General features: G+C 40.8%; 1 protein-coding gene across 2 annotated transcripts in view; it reads right to left on the minus strand.

Moving 5' to 3' along the window:
* Positions 1 to 1678: 1678 nt before the first annotated feature.
* asz1 (ankyrin repeat, SAM and basic leucine zipper domain containing 1) overlaps positions 1679 to 23632 on the minus strand; it is a 79917-nt gene continuing 57963 nt past the window's right edge. Inside the window, exons 11-13 of one of the 2 annotated variants that reach the window (XM_080191716.1) lie at positions 6842 to 6944; positions 5503 to 5616; positions 1679 to 1957 (exon numbers count right to left, since the gene is read on the minus strand). In XM_080191716.1, the coding sequence (XP_080047842.1) occupies positions 1808 to 1957; positions 5503 to 5616; positions 6842 to 6944 (367 nt within the window). In that variant the 3' untranslated portion in view covers positions 1679 to 1807. Of the gene's footprint in view, positions 1958 to 5502; positions 5617 to 6841; positions 6948 to 23632 lie in introns of both variants that reach the window. The other variant, XM_080191715.1, reaches the window with a different exon arrangement.

The following is a 23632-nucleotide window of genomic DNA, read 5'->3' on the forward strand; positions in this document are numbered from 1 at the left end:
CAAATCACCAAGCCTGTGTTGTATATTTAAATAGTTGCAAGATTGTTTTCAGCTGATCACAGTTTGATAATGTCAATACAGAGGTTTCACACGCTACTGTTTAGTTGCATTTTCTACCCTGTACTCTGTACAGGCAAGAGAATAAATTTGTTGTTAGCCTGAATCTATGTGAGTAAATCATTCCTCTTCCTTTTTGTGTAAAGCCCACAACCCCTAGCGTAGTTAGGACATTACAGCTGGTGATATTTGAACATGTTTGCAATTATTTATTAATATCAAAATAACAGTGAAATACATCTTGTGGTGCAGTGGGGAGCATCCCTGCCTCTCAGTCAGAAGCTTCAGGTTCGAGCCCAACCCCAGCACTTGATGGCCAAGGAAGGTGTGTTCACAATGTGACCAAACAGGTATCAACTTGCAAATCCTTCCAACAAAAGCCAATGTCAGGCACTGGGAATGGGAGAGATTATTGATCAGCCATGTGATGGAAAGAAATTGGTACTTCGATCATCATTTGCCATAGTTTCAGGCTACAACATGCAAGTAGAAATGTATATTGCTACAGCAACTAGCACTCCTGAGGACCGGTGGGCTCAGCTGATCTCCGTCCCTGCTGGGGTGGATTTAGGACCTGCTTCTTTGGACTACCCGAGGTGGACTTGCCCTTGGGCAGAAAACTCAAAAGTGAAATCAGTTTTATTATTCTATATCCAAAAATATCTTTGATGGCCAAAATAAAAAACTTCAAATGGACCTGAATGAGTGTTTTCCTCTTGTACAGTGGAAGAAATCTTTCAGAAAGTTCTTATGTAATTCAATCTTACATAGGTGAAGTAAAAACGTTATTCTCATGCTTATAATCTACCCCACTGGTCCAAATAGTTCCCAACAGTAAGAAAAAAACTGAATCAGGTGCTGACATTTTTACATCTAATGTACATCTTGAAACATCATGTATTAAATTTGATATTGTGGCAATAAGTATTTATTGACCATGCACCAAACTATCAGATTAAAGATCCATTCATTAATTGGTTTTCAAACTCAATCCCCAGACACTAGGGTGCCTGCATGGTGACCAGAAATCTGTCAGCCCATCATCAAACTTACTATTGAATTACCAGTACATAATTTGTGCAGCTTCTATTCTGATAAAATATTTTCTGAATGACAATCGTTTTCTTTTGGATAGCCGAGATTGTCTTAACTTCCGAATGAAATACAAAGTCCTAGAGGTGTCTCGAATTTTGCAGTGGGCACATAAGCAAAATTTGAAAACCTCTGATGTAAGATAATACATCATGCATATTCAGATGTTTTAGGCAAGAACAATGTGGTAATCAGAGTTATAGCAATATTCACAACAATGCTTTCATCCCATGGATACTACTGCAATAACTACTCAAATGTTCTTTTAAACTGTACAATTGTACTCAACTCAAACCAAGGACAAAGAATATAAAATGCTGGAAAAACTCAGCGAGTCTGACAGCATCTGTGGAGAGAGAATGGAGCCAACATTTCAAGTCTGGGAGACCCTTCGTCAGAGACTTGAAACCAGTCTCCAGATGAGACGTTAGCTCTATTCTCTCTCCACAGAAGCTGTCAGACCTGCTGAGATTTTCCAGCAATTTCTGCTTCTGTTTCAGATTCCAGCATCTGCATAATTTGCTTTCTTCATACCAAGGATTTTTGGTTACTGAAAAATACAAGAACTGTTCTTTTTTGGTCATCAGACCGATGCTAAAAATCCAAAAACTTTTCAATAAATAAAACCAAAAGCCAAAAATAAAACTTTAATTCCAGCTTAATTTCTCAGAACACGTAGTTTTATGAGGAAAAAAATAAATCCAGTTCCAAATAGGCCAATTGCTACTTTCTTCAGGAAGTGATTGTGATGAAAGTAACGGTGAGATGGTGGCATGCGACAGGGAGCTTGCTCGTGGTTATTCTGCAACTAAAATGGAAAAACATGATTGTGTGGTATTTTAAAAATTGTTCAGATGCAATCCTTTTTGAATACACCTGAAGGCCAAGTTTAAAATCAAATCAGCATGAGTTATAGGATGTAGATTAATCTTTGAAGTATTTTTCTAATAGATTAATTTCATAAATGTTGTTTGATCCCCGTAGAGACCAGTAACTTTTAAAAGGAGATTTGAACTTTCAATTACTAGCTGAAAGACTGACACCACCAATATTTCATGTTTTAAAACTTTTACTCTAATGAGTGACTAAAAACAGTATTAACTAAACTTGTACTTTAAACTATAGAGGGGAATTATTCCTCCTTTATCACATATCAAAATTATAGTTCTACCAGCCAATAATCACAGCTACTCCAGGGTGTCAATGGTTTCCTGTATTTCCAATATCTCTGAGCAGTAACTTCAAGTTTAATGTTTAGTTATGCATCATTAGTACGCTTACATCAACACTGCAATGAAGCTACTGTGAAAATCCCCTCACTGGGACCTTCCGGTGTCTGTTTGGGTACACTGAGGAAGAATTTAGCATGGCCAATACACCTAACCAGCACGTCTTTTGGACTGTGGGAGGTGCACCTGGAAGAAACACACACAAACAAAGGGAGAATGTGCAGAGTTTGCACAGACTGTGACTCAAGCCTGGAATCGAATTCGGGCACTGGTGCTGTGAAGCAGCAGTGTAATCACTATGCCGTACCATCTCCAGACACATTCCTCAGTTTTTGGAGAATTTTTTAAATGCACTGCCAACAGTAACCAATGTTCCAATGATTCTTCTGCCCCCAATACCAGGACAAATCTCTTGGAATCCTTAGATGATTGCAGGATGCATCTCCCACTTCAGACTGTCTCTCCCCCACATTCGGCTGTGATGGTTCACAAAACCATGCAGCCTCTCCTCTCTGCTGACCAGAAGCTGCTGTCTGAGATATTGGGCAGCATGGTGGCACAGTGGTTAGCACAGCTGCCTCACAGCACCAGGGACCCGAGTTCAATTCTGGCCTTGGGTGAATGTGTGGAATTTGTGTGTTCTTCCCGTGTCTGGATGGGTTTCCCCCGACTGCTCCTGTTTCCTCCCACACGCCAAAGATGTGCAGGTTAGGTCACGCTAAATTGACTATTAGTGTTAGGAAGATTAGCAGGGTAAATACATGGGGTTATGAGGATTGACCCTGGATGGGATTGTTGTCTGTGCAGTCTCAATGGGCTGAATGGCCACCTTCTGAACTGTAGGGATTCTATGCTTGTTTTGTAGGGGAATATGATCTCAAAAGTGGCATCTTTTGCCCTCTCTCTTGCACTTGTTAGCTATTCTTGACCACAATTCATTTTCATTTTACAAGTAAATTGACAGTTTGCAGCACAACTGTTCACGATACAATATCTGCAACATCTTTATGGGATTTTTGAGAGACCAGAGTGTACACAGTGTAAACTCAGATACTGCTGCCACTCTTTCCAAAGCACAAATATCTTGAATCTCAGCCTTTCTTTATTTTCCAATAATCAAACCATGCAGGTTTGCCAGGCAGTCTGCAGAACAGGTCATGTAACCCCCTTCATTTACCATAAATTTAAAGCCACAGTCGAAAAATATCATCTTATTCCCATAATTGGAACATGTTATTGCAGTATCATAAATGTTTCATTCACTCATTTGCTGATCCATAAAGTGCACTGAAGTTAAATATGTCAAGAGGCTACGCCCTTCATCTTTGAAAATATGATTTTTCAATTGATTGAAACATTTGCAATTTAAACTGAGACAGAAAAAACTCCTAAAACATACAAGGCCACACCCTAAAGGGAAGATGTGAAACAAAGTCCTCAGGGGAGTGTGAGGAGAGAGGCATTTCCTATAATTTGGACACCCATTGAAACGTGCAACAGTCTAAAACAGATTAAAGATGTAAAATACTGAATATTGAAACAATGGTTGCCATAGGTAGACCCACCTAGAACCTCTTGGAAGTACACATTTGGTGACTCATTTCAAGGGAAGGCTGTCACCATTAGAGAAAGATTGCAAGTGACATAAGTTTAGGAAAAGTTATCACACACATTTCCAGACTGTTTATTTTAAAATTAACTCTGAAACAGGAAGCCTGTAACTTAGTGGTGCAAAGTAGCTCAAGAAGAGGTGAAGCAGGAGCAGTTACACCGCACTCTTAATTTGTGTTCATCTTGATGTGGGGCTCCTTCAGACATCTGTCCAAAGACAATGAGCTAAGAATGGATGGCCTGAACGATTATAGCTACAATGGCCATTTCAAAAGATGTGTTTAGTTGTAAGTAGATGTTCCTCCTATAGTCTCTGGAAAGCAGTGGTACTGGGAACACATCCTCTTTTTACTTTGAATTGAAATATGGAAGTGCAAGTGTTGAAACCACGTGACCACAACCACTAATGGAGCAGCAACCTTCAATTTGGGGAATGCTCCTTTAAAATGCCAGGACCTTGATCTAACTCAAGTGATGATATTTATTTTTTCCCCCAGTGGGTACCTACACGTGAGCCAGTAAATGTGGCTGTCCATAGCTCTGAATTCCTTACAGGACTTGTGCTGGGCAGTGGAACTGGGAACTGCTGAATGTGTTAGTGGTCGACAAGAATCCTTAGTGTAGTTACTGTTTTCAGAAGTTGGAAGAGTGAACAAGGCAATTCATGATCATTTCAAACAACTTTAATCATTACTATCTTCAAATTGACCCTTTAATCTCAATTTTTACAAGGGCTGTTCCAAGATAATTACAAACTAATCTTGATTTTATAGCTAAAAAATTGTAATGTGATTCTGGCAAAAGGAAAAGCTTTCCCAATGCTCAACTCCTTCAGTTGATTAATTTCAAATAATGGAGGCAACATTAGAAGTAATGATTAATATTTTCCACTTTGTACAGGGGATCTTAAGTTCACTCAACTAGGGTTGCTAACTCGCAATTCTTTTTCAAGTACTGGAAGAAAGGCATAATTTTCAGTTAAACAAAAAATGCTCTCATGGTTAAATCAATTGAGTTTTCAAACAAAACAATTTATAGATTTCACAGAAAACATTTCATAGAACACTCTTTTATCAGATATCGCTCCATTAAGTGCCATAACATCATATAACAAATCTCTAAATACTAACTCTTTGCTGGGTTCTCTCATATATTCATTACTAGATCTGCACGTGGCTTCATTCAGTAACAGATTCTTTGCTGACACTAATACTCCATTTGCCGAATCTCTGCAAATTTATTCCCACTCCAACAGTCAATTACTTTCAAGTGACACTTTCTGACAAGTACCTGTCAATATGTTGTTAGTTCCTAAATGACTGATGTGCTGTTAACATACAGCCTTGACCTCTCCCACCCTCACTATCTCTGTCGCCACTCAAGTGTTAGCCAGATTATATCTGATCTACAGTCCAAGGATACAGGGGAAATTCTACTTAATTCAAAAAAATGTATAAAATTACTAATATCTACTAACTTAAAACTGTACAAGCATCTGTTAACCTTCCATTACCTTTAGCAGAAGATTCTTCAACCTCTCCACTTCTTTATCTAGATCCTGAATACATTTAACCAAGTCATCACAGACTAAAGCAGATTTTTGGTCCGGGTCCAAATCCAGCACTCTCTGAAAGCAAGTAGATAAATTTAGATGTGAATTGAATATACTAGGGCAAGATAGCAATAAAAAAAACTAATCTTTGTGATATTCTTAAGGTTGAATGTCAATTTGGGTGGCATGGTGGCAAGCACTGCTGCCTCTGCACTAGGGACCCGCATCCAATGCTGGCCTTTGGGGGACTCTGTGGAGTTTGCACATTCTCCCCATGTCTGCATGGATTGCCCCCAGGTGCTCCGGTTTCCTCCTACAGTCCAAAGTGGGTTAGATTGATTGGCCATGCCAAATTGCCCCTTGGCGTCATGGGTCTAGCAGGGTGAATGTGTGTGGTTACAGGGATAGGGCCTGAATGGGATTGTCAGTGCAGGCTCAAGAGCCAAATGGCTGCCTTCTGCACTTTTGGGATTCTATGATTCTAATCAATCTGATGTCACTCAAATACACTGGAGGTTTTCCTTAGAGGAACATTTAAGATGAGGCATTTTGCAATAAATTCTCCAGCTACCTTTTGTACTGATTTCTAGAAATTGACTTTTTGCAAATTGCTAGGTGCTGCCATCAATTTTTACGTAATCATTTAAATAAGCGCCTTTTTCATGAAGGCAGGTTCAAAAAAACTGAACAAAATAGACAGCCGAATAAGTAAAAGTATGGATGAACTAAGCCATTGAGACCAGCAAGGTTCCTTGCATAAACCCTAATCTGCACTGATTTGGTTGACTTTTAGTGAAGAAAAATATTGGGACTCCGTATTCCTCAGAGGCAGAAAGAAGAGCAGGAACGTATAGACAGCACTTCAGTCCCCTAATATTCCACTTCAACGGAAATTTGCATACTGATGACGGGAAGAAAAAGAATGAGTTTAGTTGTGATGGCCTGCCAGATCACTGTCATATCAAAATGACAAATGATCACTTTGGCTAATAACCATGGACTGTCGATGTTCATGAGACTATTAATTAGAATTAGTCACTTGCCATCTACAGGAGAAAGGGGGTAAGAGGAGAAAACTGAACACAATAAAATTTTTAGTATATTGGCAGAATAGTTGCCTTTTCCACATTACAGTAAAGCCAGTGAACATAATGTTGGAGATGTTTCCTAAAAATTTAAACATTTAAGATTAGTCATCATGTTTAAAAAGGTATGTCTGGTTGAGGAAGTAGGACTGCCAGTTTTGTAAATTTTCAAAATCACTTTATAGGGATAAAGGAATATTTACTCTGAAACATACCAGTTCCGAGTTGGTTGCTAATTGGCTTGTCACATTTTGAACTGTTAGCGTTAGGTGACCACAGTGTTTCTTCAGCTTTATCAAAAATTTGTTAAGTTCTTCACTGCTTGAAAAGAAATTTAAAATAAATTTATCATGCATATTATCTAACATATAAACCAACAAACAATTATGATCTACATAGAGTAATGTGTTTTAATTTGGTTAGGATCGAAAACTCAGGTATTTACTAAAAGAATGAAGTACAAGACTCTGTTCAAAATAGAGAGTTTTCCTGCAGGAAAACCAAAAACGTGCATGCTTTTAATGACATTCAAAACAGTCAGTTACATTAAAGGTATTGAAGGCAAAATGAACTCAGTTACTTATACTCAAAGCTGGGCTTCTTAACTTGTACTTCTTTCTGCCCATTTGATTTACACCCCCAAAAAACTCAAGTCTGACACTCATCAGAAATTGGAAGATTAACCACTCAGTCTGAGTATGAAAGTTGTGATTTCTTGGGCCATTTGCTTACTTCCAGCAAAATTTTCCCTTCAAAACTTCTCCAACTGTCCTATGGTTACAGACTCCCTGTTCAACACGGGCATCATTAGCATTTTAAAACGTAGCCACCTGAGGCCTAATCTTCTTTAACTCTGGTGCCTTGTCTCTGTGAAATCTCTCTGTCACTCTCTCAGAACTCCAACTCACTCTTGGGATAGTCCCAGTTGTATCACAGCTTGGTATAGCTCCTGCTCTGTTGGAGACTGCAAGAAACTACAATGGGTCGTATATGAAGACCAGTCCATCAGACAAAACAGCCTCCCATTCATGGACTCCATCTAAACTTCCCACTGCCAGCATAAACAAGGACCCCACGCACCCCAGAGATACTCTCTTCCATTTTCTTCCAGTGAGAAGATACACAAATCTGAGGTCACTTCCCAAACAACCCAAGAACAGCTTCTTCCCTGCTACCATCAGACTTTTGAATGGATCTACCTCATATTAATTTGATCTTTCTCTACACCCTAGCTATGACTGTGACACTATACCCTGTACCCCTCTCCTTTCCTTCTCTATTTACTTTGTATAGCGTGCAAGAAACATTACTTTTCACTGTACACTAATACATGTGACAATAATAAATCAAATCAAAAAAGATGACCAGGCTTTTAAACACCCTTTTAGCCAGTGCACACAGAATTTCAACTAAATCCTGCTTGAAAGGAATGTTCCCTGTAGCCAGTTTGTTCCAAGACCCAAAACCAAACTGCTTAAAACAAAATTACACCCAGGGACCTACTCACCTTACAATTAGCTTCCGGTTGACCCTTCTTCTCCTATTGTTCATCTCCCAGGCAGCTTGGTCACTTGATCATTCACTGGAACCCAAGCTGCTTTTTGACCAGAAATCTTTCAGATAATCCTAGCTCTTAAAGGGACCATAACCTCAAAGCAAATCATAGGGAAAAATCCTTTCATCCTGGGACTAAATCCCTTGGAAAGGTTGCAGCACGCAGGATTTCCTGCTTGAGGGCAGTGGGAAAACATGCCAAATCTTCTAGTCCAACCTCATTAAATATGCAACCAGGGTTTTGCATTATATTTCATGGCAGAGCAGGCCTGATGGTGCTTGTATTCAGGCATTATCTTGAAAACGCACCCAACATCACTGACCTATTTTTGACAGTAAAAAGTCAGACAACACCAAGTTTAAGTCCAACCGATTTATTTGATAGTAAACTCACTAGCTTTCAAGGTTACCCCCTTCGTCAGGTGATGAAGGGTAACCTCGAAAGCTAGTGAGTTTACTATCAAATAAATCGGTTGGACTTAAACCTGGTGTTGTCAGACTTTTTACTGTGTTTACCCCAGTCCAACGCCAGCATATCCACATCATGACCTATTTTTGACCCAGAGCAAGCAGATAGATAGGCAGGAGCAACCTGAGGCTAGAGATGGACGGGACAGTGGCACAGTGACAGGCACTGCTGCCTCACATCACCAGTGACTTGGGTTCGATTCCCGGATTGGGTCCCCGTCTGTGTGGAGTCAGCATGCTCTCCTGTGTCTGTGTGGGTTTCCTCTGGGTGCTCTGGTTTCCTCCCACAGTCTGAAAGATGTGCTGGTTAGGTGCATTGCCCATACTAAATTCTCCCTCAGTGTACCCAAACAGGCGCCGGAGTGTGGCGACCAGGGGATTTTCACAGTAACTTCATTGCATTGTTAATGTAAACCCACTTGTGACATTAATAAATAAACTTTAAAACTTAATCTTTAAATGGACCTCCTCCTTGATGCTGCATCTGGAAGATTTGCCTGTAACCCCCCCACCCCCCCAGCTATTGCTGTTGTGCTCGAGTACAGGGTTGCTGACAGCTTCCACCCTGAACCAGATGTAGTCTCAGGCATCGTTCAGGTGAGTGTGGACATCTGCACACCACGTTGGTGCAAGCGTATTCTGCACTGGTGTTTTTTTCCTGACGGTATCAGAGAATCTGTGCTTTCATCAGCAGTGTGTGGACTGATGGTAGACTTGCTCTACAGAGAACTTCAGTGTCTGGTACTTTGCCTTGCCATCTGATGCGTAATATTCTGCAAAAACAAATGTGGAAATGATTGAGCTGTCTTGCATGCCTTTGATACACAGTCTATGTTTCACAGGCATACAGGAGGGTGGTGAGTATCACGGTGCTGTAGGCCTTCAGTTTTGTTGCTGGGCTGATTCCTCGACGTTCCCATACAGTGGAGCACAGTCGACTGAAAGCAGAACTTGCCTTGGCTATTCTGCAGTTAACTTCTGTATCAATAGTCACTGCCTGGGGGAGAGTGCTGCCAAGTCCACTGCCTATAGTTTCTGTCCTTTGATTGTGATTATGGTTTTGTGTACAGTGTATGAGGAACAGGCTGGTGCATGACTTTGGTCTTTTTAATGTTGATGGTGAATCCAAAGTTGTCACAAGCTGTGGAAAATTTGTCCATACTGACTTGCATCTCTGGTTCTGAGCCAGTATACAGGGCGCAGTTGTCGGCAAAGAGGAAGTCTCTCAGAACACTCTCCTTCACTTTGGTAATAGCCTGAAGTCTTCTCAGGTTGAAGAGCTTCCCATCCACTCCTTACTTGACGCTGATTCCAGCAACACTGTCCTGGAAGGCATCATTCAGCATGACAGTAAACATCATGCTGAACAGTGTGAGTGCGAGCACACAGCCCTGTTTGACACCATTGGTGACTGGGAATGCCTCAGAGGATTCTCCGCTATCTAGTACTCTGGCCATTATGCCATCATGGAACTGGTGTACCATCTGAAAGAATTTTGGGGGGGGACAGCTGAACTTTGACATGATCCTCCACAGGCCTTTGTCAGCTTACAACGTCAAAGGCTTTCGCGAGGTCAACAAAGGTTGTGTAGAGCTTGTGATTCTGCTCCTGACACTTCTCCTGAAGTTGGTGCACAGCAAAAATCATGTCAATAGTGCCGCAACCTTTGCGGAAGCCACACTGACTGTGGAAGCAGGCCCAGCTCCAGATGAGTGACGAGACGATTTAGCAGGACTCTTGCGAGGGTCTTTCCTGTGATGGAGAGCAGCAAGATTCCTCGGTGGCTGTTGCATACTTGCCTATTGCCCTTCCTCTTGTAGAGGTGAACGACGGAAGCATCTTTAAGCTCCTGAAGAATGGATCCTTGCTTCCAAAAGGACTGGAACAACTCGCTGAGCTTCTCGGTAAGTACAGGATCAGCAGCTTTGTAGATCTCTGCGAGTATGGCATCTTCCCCTGGGGATTTGCCATTGGATCGCTGGCTGACAGCTAATAGCTGACTGCTGATGAGAGCACAGACTCAGTGGGCAGGTCATGTCATCCGTATGTCAGATGAGTGCATACACAAGCAGCTCCTTTTTGGGGAACTCTCTGCTGGAAGGCGCTCTCATGGAGGGCAGAAGAAATGTTTCAAAAACACACTCAAAGTTTCCCTGAAGTTGCTTGACATTGACACGACCACCTGGGAAACACTGGCACAAAACCGCTGTACCTGGCGCTGCCTCATCCACAAAGGCTGTCAAGCTTACGAAGCAACATATTGCTAAAGCACAACTTAAGCGCAAGCTGCACAAGTCCAGAGCCACCAGCGCAACAACTACAGTGTCTACACAAGTCTGTCCAATATGTGCCAGGACATTCCATGCCCGAATTGGCCTGATCAGTCATCTTTGGACACACCGCAACCAGCCTCAAAATGACTAATCGTGTCAAGGTCCTCATTGATGGCGATGACACGAACAACCATCACGGAGATTCAGGGTGTTGCGGATTGGGTCTTTGTTTGCATCCAATTAGCTGGATGCAAATCAATTTCATGCCAGCCTCCAGCAGGGTTCCCGATCCACCAGACCGGCCTCCAGCAGGGTTCCCGATCCACCAGACCGGCCTCCAGCAGGGTTCCCGATCCACCAGACCGGCCTCCAGCAGGGTTCCCGATCCACCAGACCGGCCTCCAGCAGGGTTCCCGATCCACCAGACCGGCCTCCAGCAGGGTTCCCGATCCACCAGACCGGCCTCCAGCAGGGTTCCCGATCCACCAGACCGGCCTCCAGCAGGGTTCCCGATCCACCAGACCGGCCTCCAGCAGGGTTCCCGATCCACCAGACCGGCCTCCAGCAGGGTTCCCGATCCACCAGACCGGCCTCCAGCAGGGTTCCCGATCCACCAGACCGGCCTCCAGCAGGGTTCCCGATCCACCAGACCGGCCTCCAGCAGGGTTCCCGATCCACCAGACCGGCCTCCAGCAGGGTTCCCGATCCACCAGACCGGCCTCCAGCAGGGTTCCCGATCCACCAGACCGGCCTCCAGCAGGGTTCCCGATCCACCAGACCGGCCTCCAGCAGGGTTCCCGATCCACCAGACCGGCCTCCAGCAGGGTTCCCGATCCACCAGACCGGCCTCCAGCAGGGTTCCCGATCCACCAGACCGGCCTCCAGCAGGGTTCCCGATCCACCAGACCGGCCTCCAGCAGGGTTCCCGATCCACCAGACCGGCCTCCAGCAGGGTTCCCGATCCACCAGACCGGCCTCCAGCAGGGTTCCCGATCCACCAGACCGGCCTCCAGCAGGGTTCCCGATCCACCAGACCGGCCTCCAGCAGGGTTCCCGATCCACCAGACCGGCCTCCAGCAGGGTTCCCGATCCACAATGCTGGCCTCCAGCAGGGTTCCCGATCCACAATGCTGGCCTCCAGCAGGGTTCCCGATCCACAATGCTGGCCTCCAGCAGGGTTCCCGATCCACAATGCTGGCCTCCAGCAGGGTTCCCGATCCACAATGCTGGCCTCCAGCAGGGTTCCCGATCCACAATGCTGGCTTCCAGCAGGGTTCCCGATCCACCAAGCTGGCCTCCAGCAGAAGACCTCATGGGAAGTTCACACCAGTGTAAAACTGATTTCTGGGCCTCCAGCCAAACTCTACCCACCATTGAGGCTGAGCACGGGAGTATTCCACCGCTAGATTTCTTATTTTCTAAAACCGCATGGACCATCACAAAATCAATATCAGTATTTTCAGTCAAGACTACCAATGTGGGCTTGTAAAGCCTAAAAGCTCTTTGTTTACTATATAAATGGGATTAGGGTGACATGCAAATGAGCAATTCTGCTTAATTAATTTTCTGGAGATGTTGCGAGTGTATTAGGGAGCTATGCATTTGCATTTAATTAACATTGCAATGTTGTAGCTTCACTTTTGTTATTTCTCAAAATAAGCATAAGTTCAACACATTGTAATTTTCTTAATGTAAAATTCAACCTCCAATTATTCCTCACTTATAAGCTTCATAACCAATTCAAGAAAATTGCTTTCTGCATCACTGAACCCCCAGAATGCATTACTTGTCTGTACATAGCCTGGTGGTATTATCGCTAGACTATTTATTCAGAAACTCCGCTGAAGTTTTGGGGAGCTGGGTTTGTATCACACCTTGGCAAATTGGTGGGATTTGAATTTAATAAAAAAAACTGGAATTTGGAATCTACTGATGACCATGAAACCATTGTCGAATGTTAGAAAAACCCATCTACTTCACAAGTGTCCTTTAGGGAAGGAAACCTGCTCTCCTTACCTGGTCTGGCCTACATGTGACTCCAGAGCCACAGCAATGTGGTTGTTAGACATATGTTAAACAAACATTTCTTTCCATCTTCACAAGAGAAGACACAAAATACAAAATGTGGGGAAATATGGGATTATTCGCTTTTGTCAGAATAGAAAAACTTGTTTAAATGGTGAGAAACTAGCACATGTTGGAGATCACAGGGATTTTGCTTTCTTTGTACACGAAAAATAAACATGTAGGTACACCAAACAATTAGGAAGATAAATGTTGGTGTTCATTGCCAGAGGGTTGGAATACAAAAGTAAGGGAGTCTTCCCGCAATAGTGTAGAGGCTTTGAGGAGACAACACTTGCAGTACTGTGTGCACTTATGGTACCCATACTCAAGAAAGTATACACAAATTTTAGATGTGTTGCAGTAAAGGCTCACTAGATTGACTCTTGGCTTGAAGGATACCCTCTGAGGAGAGATTGTGTAGAATTCCTCACAGTTCTGGAAAATGAGGGTAAATAAAATTTAAAACGATTGGTAAAAGCGTCAAAAGACAACATGAGGATTAATTTTATGCAGTAATGGTTGCAATCTGGATTGCATTGCTTGCAACGGTAATGGAGGCTGATTCAATTGTGCCTTAAGTGAACTGGATAAGCACCTGAAGGAAAAAAAAATCAAGGGTAAGGAAAAGGAACCAGTCAAATGGCTCTTGCAGGGAGCTATCACAACTCGATGAGCTTAATCGCTTCCTTACTTGCTGCAATGATTCCTTGATCTATTCAATTCTGAAAGGGCAAACATGATAGATGGGAGGCTGTTTCCCTTGGCGTGAGATTCTTTAACTCAGAGTCCCAGGATAAGGTGTCAACCATTTCAGACTGAGAGAAGGAGAAATTTCTTTATTCAGAGGGTTGTGAATCTTTGGAATTCTCCATCTGAAGGGCCATGGATGCTTATGCCAGAATTTTACCACCCTGCCTGTCACAGGAACTGAAGCAGGCGAGAAGCAGACAATGGGAAGACCCATTAACTTCGGGCAGTATTTTACGGTTTCAGGATAAGCCAAGCCGTGAGCTCCCACCCTTGATGTTTGAGCATAATTAAGATTGAGACAAACAGCACTTGAACTCAAAGGGATGTGGGGTCAGGTGGGAAAGTTATTTGAGGTCAATCAGGACCTTCCTGAATGTCATAGCATGCTCGAGCATGGCATTTGGCCTGTTCCTGTCCCTATTTCATGTGCTGTTATTTGGGCTGTAGGTATTACTAGCCCTTAACACATAGTGATGCTTTATCACATTCAGATGAGATCAGGCTTCATGTCCATTAGTGAGATAACATGGTTACTGTAGCAGCTTTCTTCATGGACATTAAATATTTTTGTTGGGTAAATTTAATAATATGACATTAAAACAGCACTATCTAATTACATTTTGACAATATATTTTATGTCAGTAAATTACTATAACGTATGAGCTGAAAACTTGAAAATTAGTTTGCTCAGTGAACAACAATTTTTCTTTGAATAGGCTGAACTTTAAAACATTTTATTGTTTAGGGTTCATAGATATTTTTCTAAACAAAGACAAATAGGCAAATATAATTTCTCAGACTTCAACAACAAATTCTCAACCAATTGTGGATATTTCGATGTATTTCTATACATTTTGTCAGCCAAATAAAGGCAATTGTAGACAAGATGTAAAACATGTTAAAAAATGAAAGAAATATCAGCTGTTAAGCCCATGAACATGACTCCACTTTTACACAATTTTGAAGACTAAAGGGAAAACATGTATAAATGTAGAATAAACTGAGTAGAAATTGATCTTTGTTACTACATTGAAAAATGCTGATAGTTTACTTAAGTACAATGAAGTCAGATTTACAATGGATTATTTTAATGCATCACTTAACTAAACATAATCTCAGAAACATGCATGTTGATAGCAAAAGTTAGGTACGAATTCTACATTACTTTGAAGAAACAGTGATATAAATTAAACTCATTTTTAAACACAAACTACAAAATTTATCTTCACTGAATAAATGTGAATTCTATATTTTAAAATCATTTATTGTGATTCAGATTCAGGAACTTGGGATTGCGGTTCTTTTGCCAATAAATGCTATTGGTTTCACATCAGATTCTTGACCTGAAACTGACTGCATACTCCATCAACAGGTTGTGATCCGGACACTGATTGTTTACTGTAATTTGAACTACCTACTTTTTCATCACATTGAACATTGCAAACTGACAATCAGCCACTTTTGGTGAACTGATTTAGCAACATTCTGGAGGATGGAAAGTCAATCAACGTTACTTAGTTTAAAAAAAAGTTAACACTTCTTTAAGTCATCAGATTGTGCTCACAAATGGTTCTGCTGAGAGTTCTGTTTGAGAATAAAGAGGGGCCAATAATAAATATCAATTTTTAAATATTTTTGAAAAACTGAGCATATTTTAGAAGTTTATGAGTCTTTTCACTGATCCACCTGTTCCATACTAATACATTACACAGCTGGTTCTTATGGAACTGTAACAGTTATCACAATGTCTATTATTTTAAGCACTATCACAACCATTTTCTGCCTAAAATTTAACTGGATTAAAGTGATCAGTGGCAGATGATCAGTTTGTTATGCAGTTTATAAATCAGTATGGAAAATTCTTTCAATACATTGAGCTTCAGAAATTTACTGCTTTGCTCTATTTTTATATTTCTGCCCATAAGATAACTAAATCTTTTCTTAAAATCCTTAACAGCTGCACTGAAATCAAATACAATTTTTTACACTGGGGAAACAGATGAAATTGTGCAAAAATATTTTGAAATAGCAACATTTTAAAAAGCATTTTGTAAGTTAGAATCTTGGTTTCTCTAGGAGAAAAGTCATATTGTGATTTGGAAACTGGAACAGCAGTGAATAGATGGCAGAACTTCAAGCAATGCAAGGAAAATGCTATTTGTCACCATCAAAGCAAATGACATCTTTCTAATTAATCACTAGTCGAACCATATATACTTTAACCAGATCACTAAACACCTTTCACAGTAAGAGCTTTGCAGTACTGGACTTAATGTCAATCAAATATTTAATATCTGCTGTTTTGGGGAATGTTTAATCATCCTAATGGTCCTTGGAAAAAGTGTTTGTGAAAGCAAATGGCAATCCATCAATCCTAAATAGTTTAACTGCATTGAGGTTCAGTACTCTTTAGTCTAACCAAGATCACATTGTTTGTCCATGAGATAAGCTGATTCTGTTTTCATTAGGTGAAATAATGAAAGTACAAGCAACAAATCCAGCACTTTAACTGTAACAATTAATCTCCCAAATGACCTAATTCAAATAAGGAAATCAGATAACTTCTGCATTTGAAGATTCAGGAGATAATTTTCAGACAAACTTTAAGGTGTTGTTATGTGAATGTCCATAGAGCAATAGTCCTGTCTACTCTGCTCTATGCATGAGAGTCTTGAACTGTGTACCAGTCAAGGAGCTCAACCACTTTCACTTAAAGTGCCTTCCAAAGCTTCTTTAGATCAGAAGGCAAGACAAAATATCAGATACTGAGGTGCTTACCCCAGCTGGCATGCTAAGCGTGCACACACCATACTGACTAGGCACAACTGAGTTGGGCTGATCATGTAACCAAAAAAACCTGATGTACACTTACTAAAGCAAATGTTCTATGGAGAGCTACAGTCTGGGGCACAACTCTTGCGGTGGTCAAAGTTAGCGCTCTAAAGACTTCACTTTGGAGTTTTTGATATCAACATTGAGTCCTGGGAGAAACATGCCGATGATCACTGCATTCGGCGCAACCAACTATGTGGTTGTCTTCAAAAGCAAGTGCATATCAGAGACAGAGAGAACATGCAAGGAGAAAAAATTCCAAGGAATTCAGACAATCCAACAAATAATTGCGGGAGCTTGCCTATTTGCAGTAGGACCTAGCAGACACAGAGTGACCACAGCAGTCACCTATATAGCCACGGGAACACTATCAAACACTATCAAACCCACCCCAAATGACAAACGTGGTCTTGTCCTGAAAGATGAACAAGTAGCAAATAAACAGCTGTTTCTTTGTAGCATTAAGTTAAATTAACATAGTTGATGAGTAGGCTAGGTTATTGTAACAGGTGGAATATTATATGAATCAGATTATTTCATACATGCCTTTTGTATACCAACATTTTCCTGTTCAACTCTGGCTAATGACTGTGTAATAAAATTAGCAATCATAGGTTGGGGGAAATAATTGACACTGTATTTGGAAGCTTACAAGCTCATATGCAGAGACATAGCTTCCTTCATGAATTTTTAGCCATATTTACTGCAAATGGGTTTAAAAGGAAAACTGTAAAAATTTAGGAAGCCTGATTTTTATTCTATATAATAAATAATCAACTTGCTTTCCACTATTCCCTGCTTTCAAATTTAGCTATTGCTCAAATTCTTGTCACAGTGAATTCTGCATATAATGAGTGCAACATTCTGTCTATCAGTAAATGTGCCCACCTAGTGGCGATCACAATTAGTACTAGTACTTCAAATGCAAATCTGTCAGACCCTTCCCCACAACTCCGAGGTTTACAGAATCATAGACATTTCCAGACAGAAGGTGGCAATTTGGCACTTACAATCCTACTTTTCTGATCTTTTCATGGATCAGAGAGTATTTTTCTTCAAATGACTTTATCTGAAATAATTATGGCAAACATTGCCTGCTTTAGTAATTATTTATGTACAGTTTATTCTTCTGTTAATCCTGATTTATTCCTCTTCCGCCTCCCTCGTGTCCATTCACTGAGCAGTGTGTCAGCTTGGTTCAATCTCACTTCTATTGCAAAATTACTGTCTACTCTGCTCTAACATGCAAGACTTGGACTGTGGACCATGGCATGTCAAGGAGCTCAACAACATTCACTTGAGGTGCCTTCGAAAGTTTCTGTAGATCAGAAGGCAAAACAAAGTACCAGATGCTGAGGGGCTCACCCGAGCTGGTATGCTAAGCATGCACACCATATTGAGACAGTCACAACTAAGTTGAGCAGATCATGTAGCCAAAATGGTCCATATGGTCCAGTCCTACTCTTGGATTTTGAATTACCATTCAGCTGACTCTTAAGACAGAGAGTGCTGCAGTGTTAGATGTGCTGTGCTTCAGATGAAATACTGAAGTTCTTATTCAAGTGTATGATAATAAGCTCATGGCATTATTTATGGAGTAGCGAGCTCTCTTCTCTAACTTTCATCACCTCACCACAGGCAACTATGCCTTTAGCTGATGGCAGTAAGCTGTGGAAATCCTTCTCCAAATCTCTCCATCTCTGTCTTCTCCTCAAAGATATATATAAAACCTGGTGTTGTCAGACTTTTTACTGTGTTCTCCTCAAAGGCCAACTCTCTCAACAGGATCTTGGTCATTTATCCTAATGTCTCCTTTGACTTGGTATCAATCTTTATCCAATTACCCTCCTGTGTAGCACCCTGGGACATTTTCCTGTGCAGCACCTTGAGACATTTTACCACATTAAATTGTTTTAAGCTGTTGTCAAAGATGGAATTAAGCTCTTCCTTCCACGGGAGAAGTGGCAGTTGTTTATAAAAAAGATCAAACCCAGAAGATTCTTCGGTGGGAGATGTGCAAAGAGGGAGGGATAGAGAGAAAAAAAGCTGTTGATGATGATGACTGTGTATCACAGCAGTTTGTATTAGTGAAACAAATCATTTCAACATACACAATACTTTAGAGTTTTACTTGGAAGAAATTGAACAGTGGTTCTTATATGGGTCATCACAATTGTCAACTGAACAAAAGTAACCTTTGCTAGTGAGGAGAAACTTAGCACTTTGCTACTGCAAGTTAGATCTTGCTGACACCTCACAATTTCAAAGCAACAATTTCTATTTATATAGTTCCACTAATGTAAAAAGATCCCAAAAAGCTTCACAGAGATAAAAGAAGCCTAGGCATGACAGAATTCCATGACTATCTCAAGAGTGGACCCTTGTCCCTTACAAAACAGATACTACAGCTCTACTAATGAACTACTGACTGGGTATGAGGACAGACGTTAATAGTTACATTACATCGGTCAAGCTTCAAAACCATTACAACATGTTCCAAAAGGGCTAATGATTAGTATAACACCTTTAGGAGCATTGTTTTGAGACTTGTGTTTTGATAATGCATATATTTCTTTAAACTGAGATGTTCACCATTAGGTGTACAAGAGCTAATGTCATTACCAAAATGAGCTTTTGGAAGATTACAACACATCTTTGCAGCTCACAAGTGCCAGGCAATGACCATCTCCAACAAGACAAAATCTAACCACCTTCTCTTCATATTCAATGGCATTATCTTTGCTGAATACTCCACCACAACATCACAGGGGACCCCTTGACCAGAAATTGAACTGGACCAGCCATTTAATACAGCAGTTACAAGAGCAGGTCAAGGCTGGGAACTTTGCAGCAAATAATTTATCCTTCTAACTCCCCGCAGACTGCCCGCCAACTATAAGCGCAAGTACAGAGTGTGATGGAATACTCTCTACTTGCTTGGATTAATGCATTGTTTCAACATTCAAGAAGCACAACACTGCCCAGGACAAAACCACCCGCTTGATCAGTACCACAACCACCGTCTTACCTCTCCAATACCAGGCTGAGTGCTATAATGCTAGATGTACTGTGCTTCAGATGAAATATTGAAAGTCTTATTCAGGTGTATGGTAATAACTTCACGGCACTATTTATGCAGTAGCGAGCTCTCTTCCCCAACTTTCATCATCTCACCGCAGGCAACTGTGCCTTTAGCTGAAGGCATTAAACTGTGGAAATTTCTCTCCAAACCTCTCCATCTCTTTCTCCTCCTCAAAACCCAACTCTCAACAGGATTTTGGTCATTTGTCCTAATGTCTCCTTTGACTTGGTATGGGTGGCAGAGGTATGCACCATATACACAATGCACTGCTGTAACTTGTCAAGCTTCCGTCAGCAGCATCATCAAAATCCAAAACCTCTATCACTTAGAAGGACACGAGTAGTAGACGTATAAAAACGCCACAACTTGCAAGTTTCCCTCCAAGTCACATGCCTCCTATCTTTGAATTATATCGCCATTCCTTCACTGTCACTGGATCAAAGCCATGGAACATCCTTCCTAACAGAAATGGGGTGTACCTACACCAATTGGGCTGCAATTCGAGAAGGCTGCTCACCCGTCACCTTCTCTAGGACCATCAGGGATGGGAAGCAAATGCTGGTCTCGCCAGCAATACTCATATTCCAGGAAAGAACAAAAAAAGACAAATGTGCAATTTCCTATTTCGTTTAATATCCAGCAGTAGAAACCATTTGGTCTGGATATTTTGCCATCTTAAATTCTTTTTTCCCTCATATTGCAGAAACAAATTTCTCCCCTTTGCTTATTTTTCATCTCTTTGTTTCACTGTCAAAACAGACACTAATTTTTAACAGTTCTGCTAGTTCCTTACTGTTCAGCATAGCCTTGCTGAACTTGCGTCTAATATGCCTAGATTCCACTGTACCATTTACCTTTTGTTACAAAACATTCTGCCAAATAAGTTTCAGTAGCAGCAATCTACTTAAGGTGCAGGCTGATCCTAGACTGATTATATTGCAAATTATGATTACTGAACAAATGACTATCCACAAGCAACCATACAGGACTCTTGGAAAATGACTGGATAGAAATTCTAAGCTCCTGATGTTTAAAGGCATAGTGGCTGAAGATTTTCACATGTCTAATACATTGAATCTGGGAAAAATCGTAAGGAAGTTACTGCCTCTGCCATTGGATCCTGAATTTCTTAATCCACAGACCACAATCAGTGAGAATAGGAAACACCACCACCTCCACGATCATCTTCAATGCTGGTGCCCAACAAGGCTGTGTCCTTAGCCCCTTACTATACTCATGATACACCTCTGACTGTGGCCAAATTCCCCTCCAACTCGATTTTCAAGTTTGCTGATGACGCCACCGTATTGGGTCGGATCTCAAACAATGATGGGACAGAGTACAGGAGAGAATCTGGTGACTGCTGCAACGACAATAATCCGTCCCTCAGTGTCAACAATACAAAGGAGATAGTTATCAACTTTACAAAGTGTAGTGGAGGACATGCTTCTGTGTGCATCAATGGGGACCAAGTAGAAATGGTCGAGAGCTTCAAGTTTTTAGGTGTCCAGATCACCAACTTGTCCTGGCCCCTTCATGCCAACACTACAGTTAAGAAAGCCCACCTAACGCCTCTACTTTCTCAGAAGACAAAGGAAATTTGGTATGTCCACTACAACTCTCACCAGCTTTTACAGATGCACCATAAAAAGTATTTTTTCTGGTTGTATCATAGTTCGGTATGGCTCCTGCTCTGTTCAAGTACTCAAGAAACTACAAAGGGTTGTGAACAAAACCCTGTCTATCACTCAAACCAGCCTCCCATCCACTGACACTGTCTACACTACCCGCTACCTCCAAAAAGCAGCCAGCATGACCAACAATCCCATGCTCCCTGGACACACTCTCTTCCACCTTCTTCCATCGGGAAAAGATGCAAAAGTCTGAGGACATGTGTCAACTGACTCAAGAACAGCTTCTTCCCTACTGCCAGACTTTTGAATGGACCTAACTCGCATTAAGTTGATCTTTCTCTACACCCTAGCTATGACTGTAACATTACATTCTGCTTCCCTTCCCTCTATACAGTATGCTTTGTCTGTATAGTGTGCAAGAAACAATACTTTTCACTGTATGTATGCCAATAATAAACCAAATCAAATGCAGAAGTACCATTTCTGCCAAGCCATCAATATAAAATATGTCACTTTCAAATGCTTGGTTAACAAACAAATTAACAGTAGCTAGCAGTGAGACACCATTTTTCGTAGATGGATTTAAAGATGAGGAATGGGAAGGTACAGTAACATATCAGAGTTGATGGGTTTTTTTTCTGATGGCTTGAAACAAGAAGAGGTTGATAAGGCTTTGCAGTCTGATAGGGATATTTTGTTCTTATTTTTCTTTGCCTAAGAAAGATGATACCTCTATAACTCAATTATGTATTAATTGCAGCCTTGGTTAAGCTTTGAAAGCAACTTGAGAATAGATAAATAGCTAAATAAATTTCATTCCAAAAGGTTACAGGTCCTAGGTTAGCTGTCAAGCAATCACCAAGCTTATGACATTCTCTGTGTATATACTTCTTTAATTACTTGACCTCAAATATGTTAATATACTGTTGCATGGAAATCTGACACATGATTTCCAGAGAGGACATCAGGGAGAAATGGAATGATTGAGAGAATGGACCCTGAGAATGACCAAAATCAATGAAGCCATGACCCAGTCTAACACGGTGTATAAATGAGGAAGGGGGAAGAAAACTGGGTGAGGGTGAGGAAAAATAAATTAAAGAGAATATAATTATAATAATTTACATGGACCGCCCATGGCGTTTCTACTTATGATGTAATTTCCTGATGCATTAACAAGCAGTACCAGAAAAAAAAGTGAAGGAATTGCATGGCAGATAAATTCTCTTATAAAGATTTATTTGTATCAGCAAATCGTCAGAAATTCCTGCTATGCAATTGTCTGCTCATTCCAAATAAAATTTTAAATATTCTAAAATTCATTTCAGTTCTTATTGGCATTTCTTTTAACTTAGAATTAAAAATAGTTGACAGGTCACATCAGTGCACAGTTCAAGTTCATAGTGATAATGGAGTGGAAAAAAATAAACATTTGCCAGTTACTTACCATCTATAATCAGTCAGTTTGCATAAATAAATACTTATTGTTGATGATTTTAGACTTACACATTTTATTTGCAGAAATGCTCACAAGGTTAGTGAACCAGCCTTTATTCATGGCTCAGTCATGAATGTTTCAAGAAATGATGGTTCAATTTGATTGCCTCCAAAATGTCTCAAGTACCACTACAAAGGCTAATCGTGCCTCTCCATGATTTTTCAATTGAAAGCATATAGGGTACAATATTTCTATCAATCTGCCATCATAGACTCCAGGAAACTGGTTAGATGTTAGTTTTTCCTTTCATTTTTCAGAGAATAGCACACTCGGTAACGTACTTCCCAAAAATGGGTTTGGTGTTATTTAGTTTTGGGAGTATACTGGAATCCAGTTTACTCATAGAACAGATTTCATGTAGCTTGTGATTGGTACATTACTTACAAGTTAAAGTTTCACTAATTTTATTCATTCATGGGACATGGGCGTTGCTGACTGGCCAGCATTGTTTGCCCATCCTAATTGTCCGAGGGCAGTTGAGAGTTAACCACTTTGCTGTGGCTCTGGAGTCACATGTAGGCCAGACTTAGTAAAAACGGCAGATTTCCTTCCCTGAAGGACATTTGGAAAGTAAGGAGAGACTTGCATTGTTTCCATCCATCCCTACGAAAGACACTATTGTTTATTTTACAGTCAAACTAAAAGAGAATAATCAATAGGAATCTATTACTTTTTATGGAAATATTTTAACCATGAGGGCACCATTCTAAAATTGGTTATAAGTAATGACAAACTTGTACATTTCAAAGCTTCCCAACTTAGCTGTTTTAATTGTCATGGTTGGTGAGGATATTTGCTTGGATCAGGTTCTGATCTGACACCGTGCAGATTAATTAAGGTACACATTT

The sequence above is a fragment of the Carcharhinus amblyrhynchos genome, chromosome 6 (assembly GCF_965287045.1).
Source record: "Carcharhinus amblyrhynchos chromosome 6, sCarAmb.v2.hapA, whole genome shotgun sequence".
NCBI lineage: Eukaryota > Metazoa > Chordata > Chondrichthyes > Carcharhiniformes > Carcharhinidae > Carcharhinus > Carcharhinus amblyrhynchos.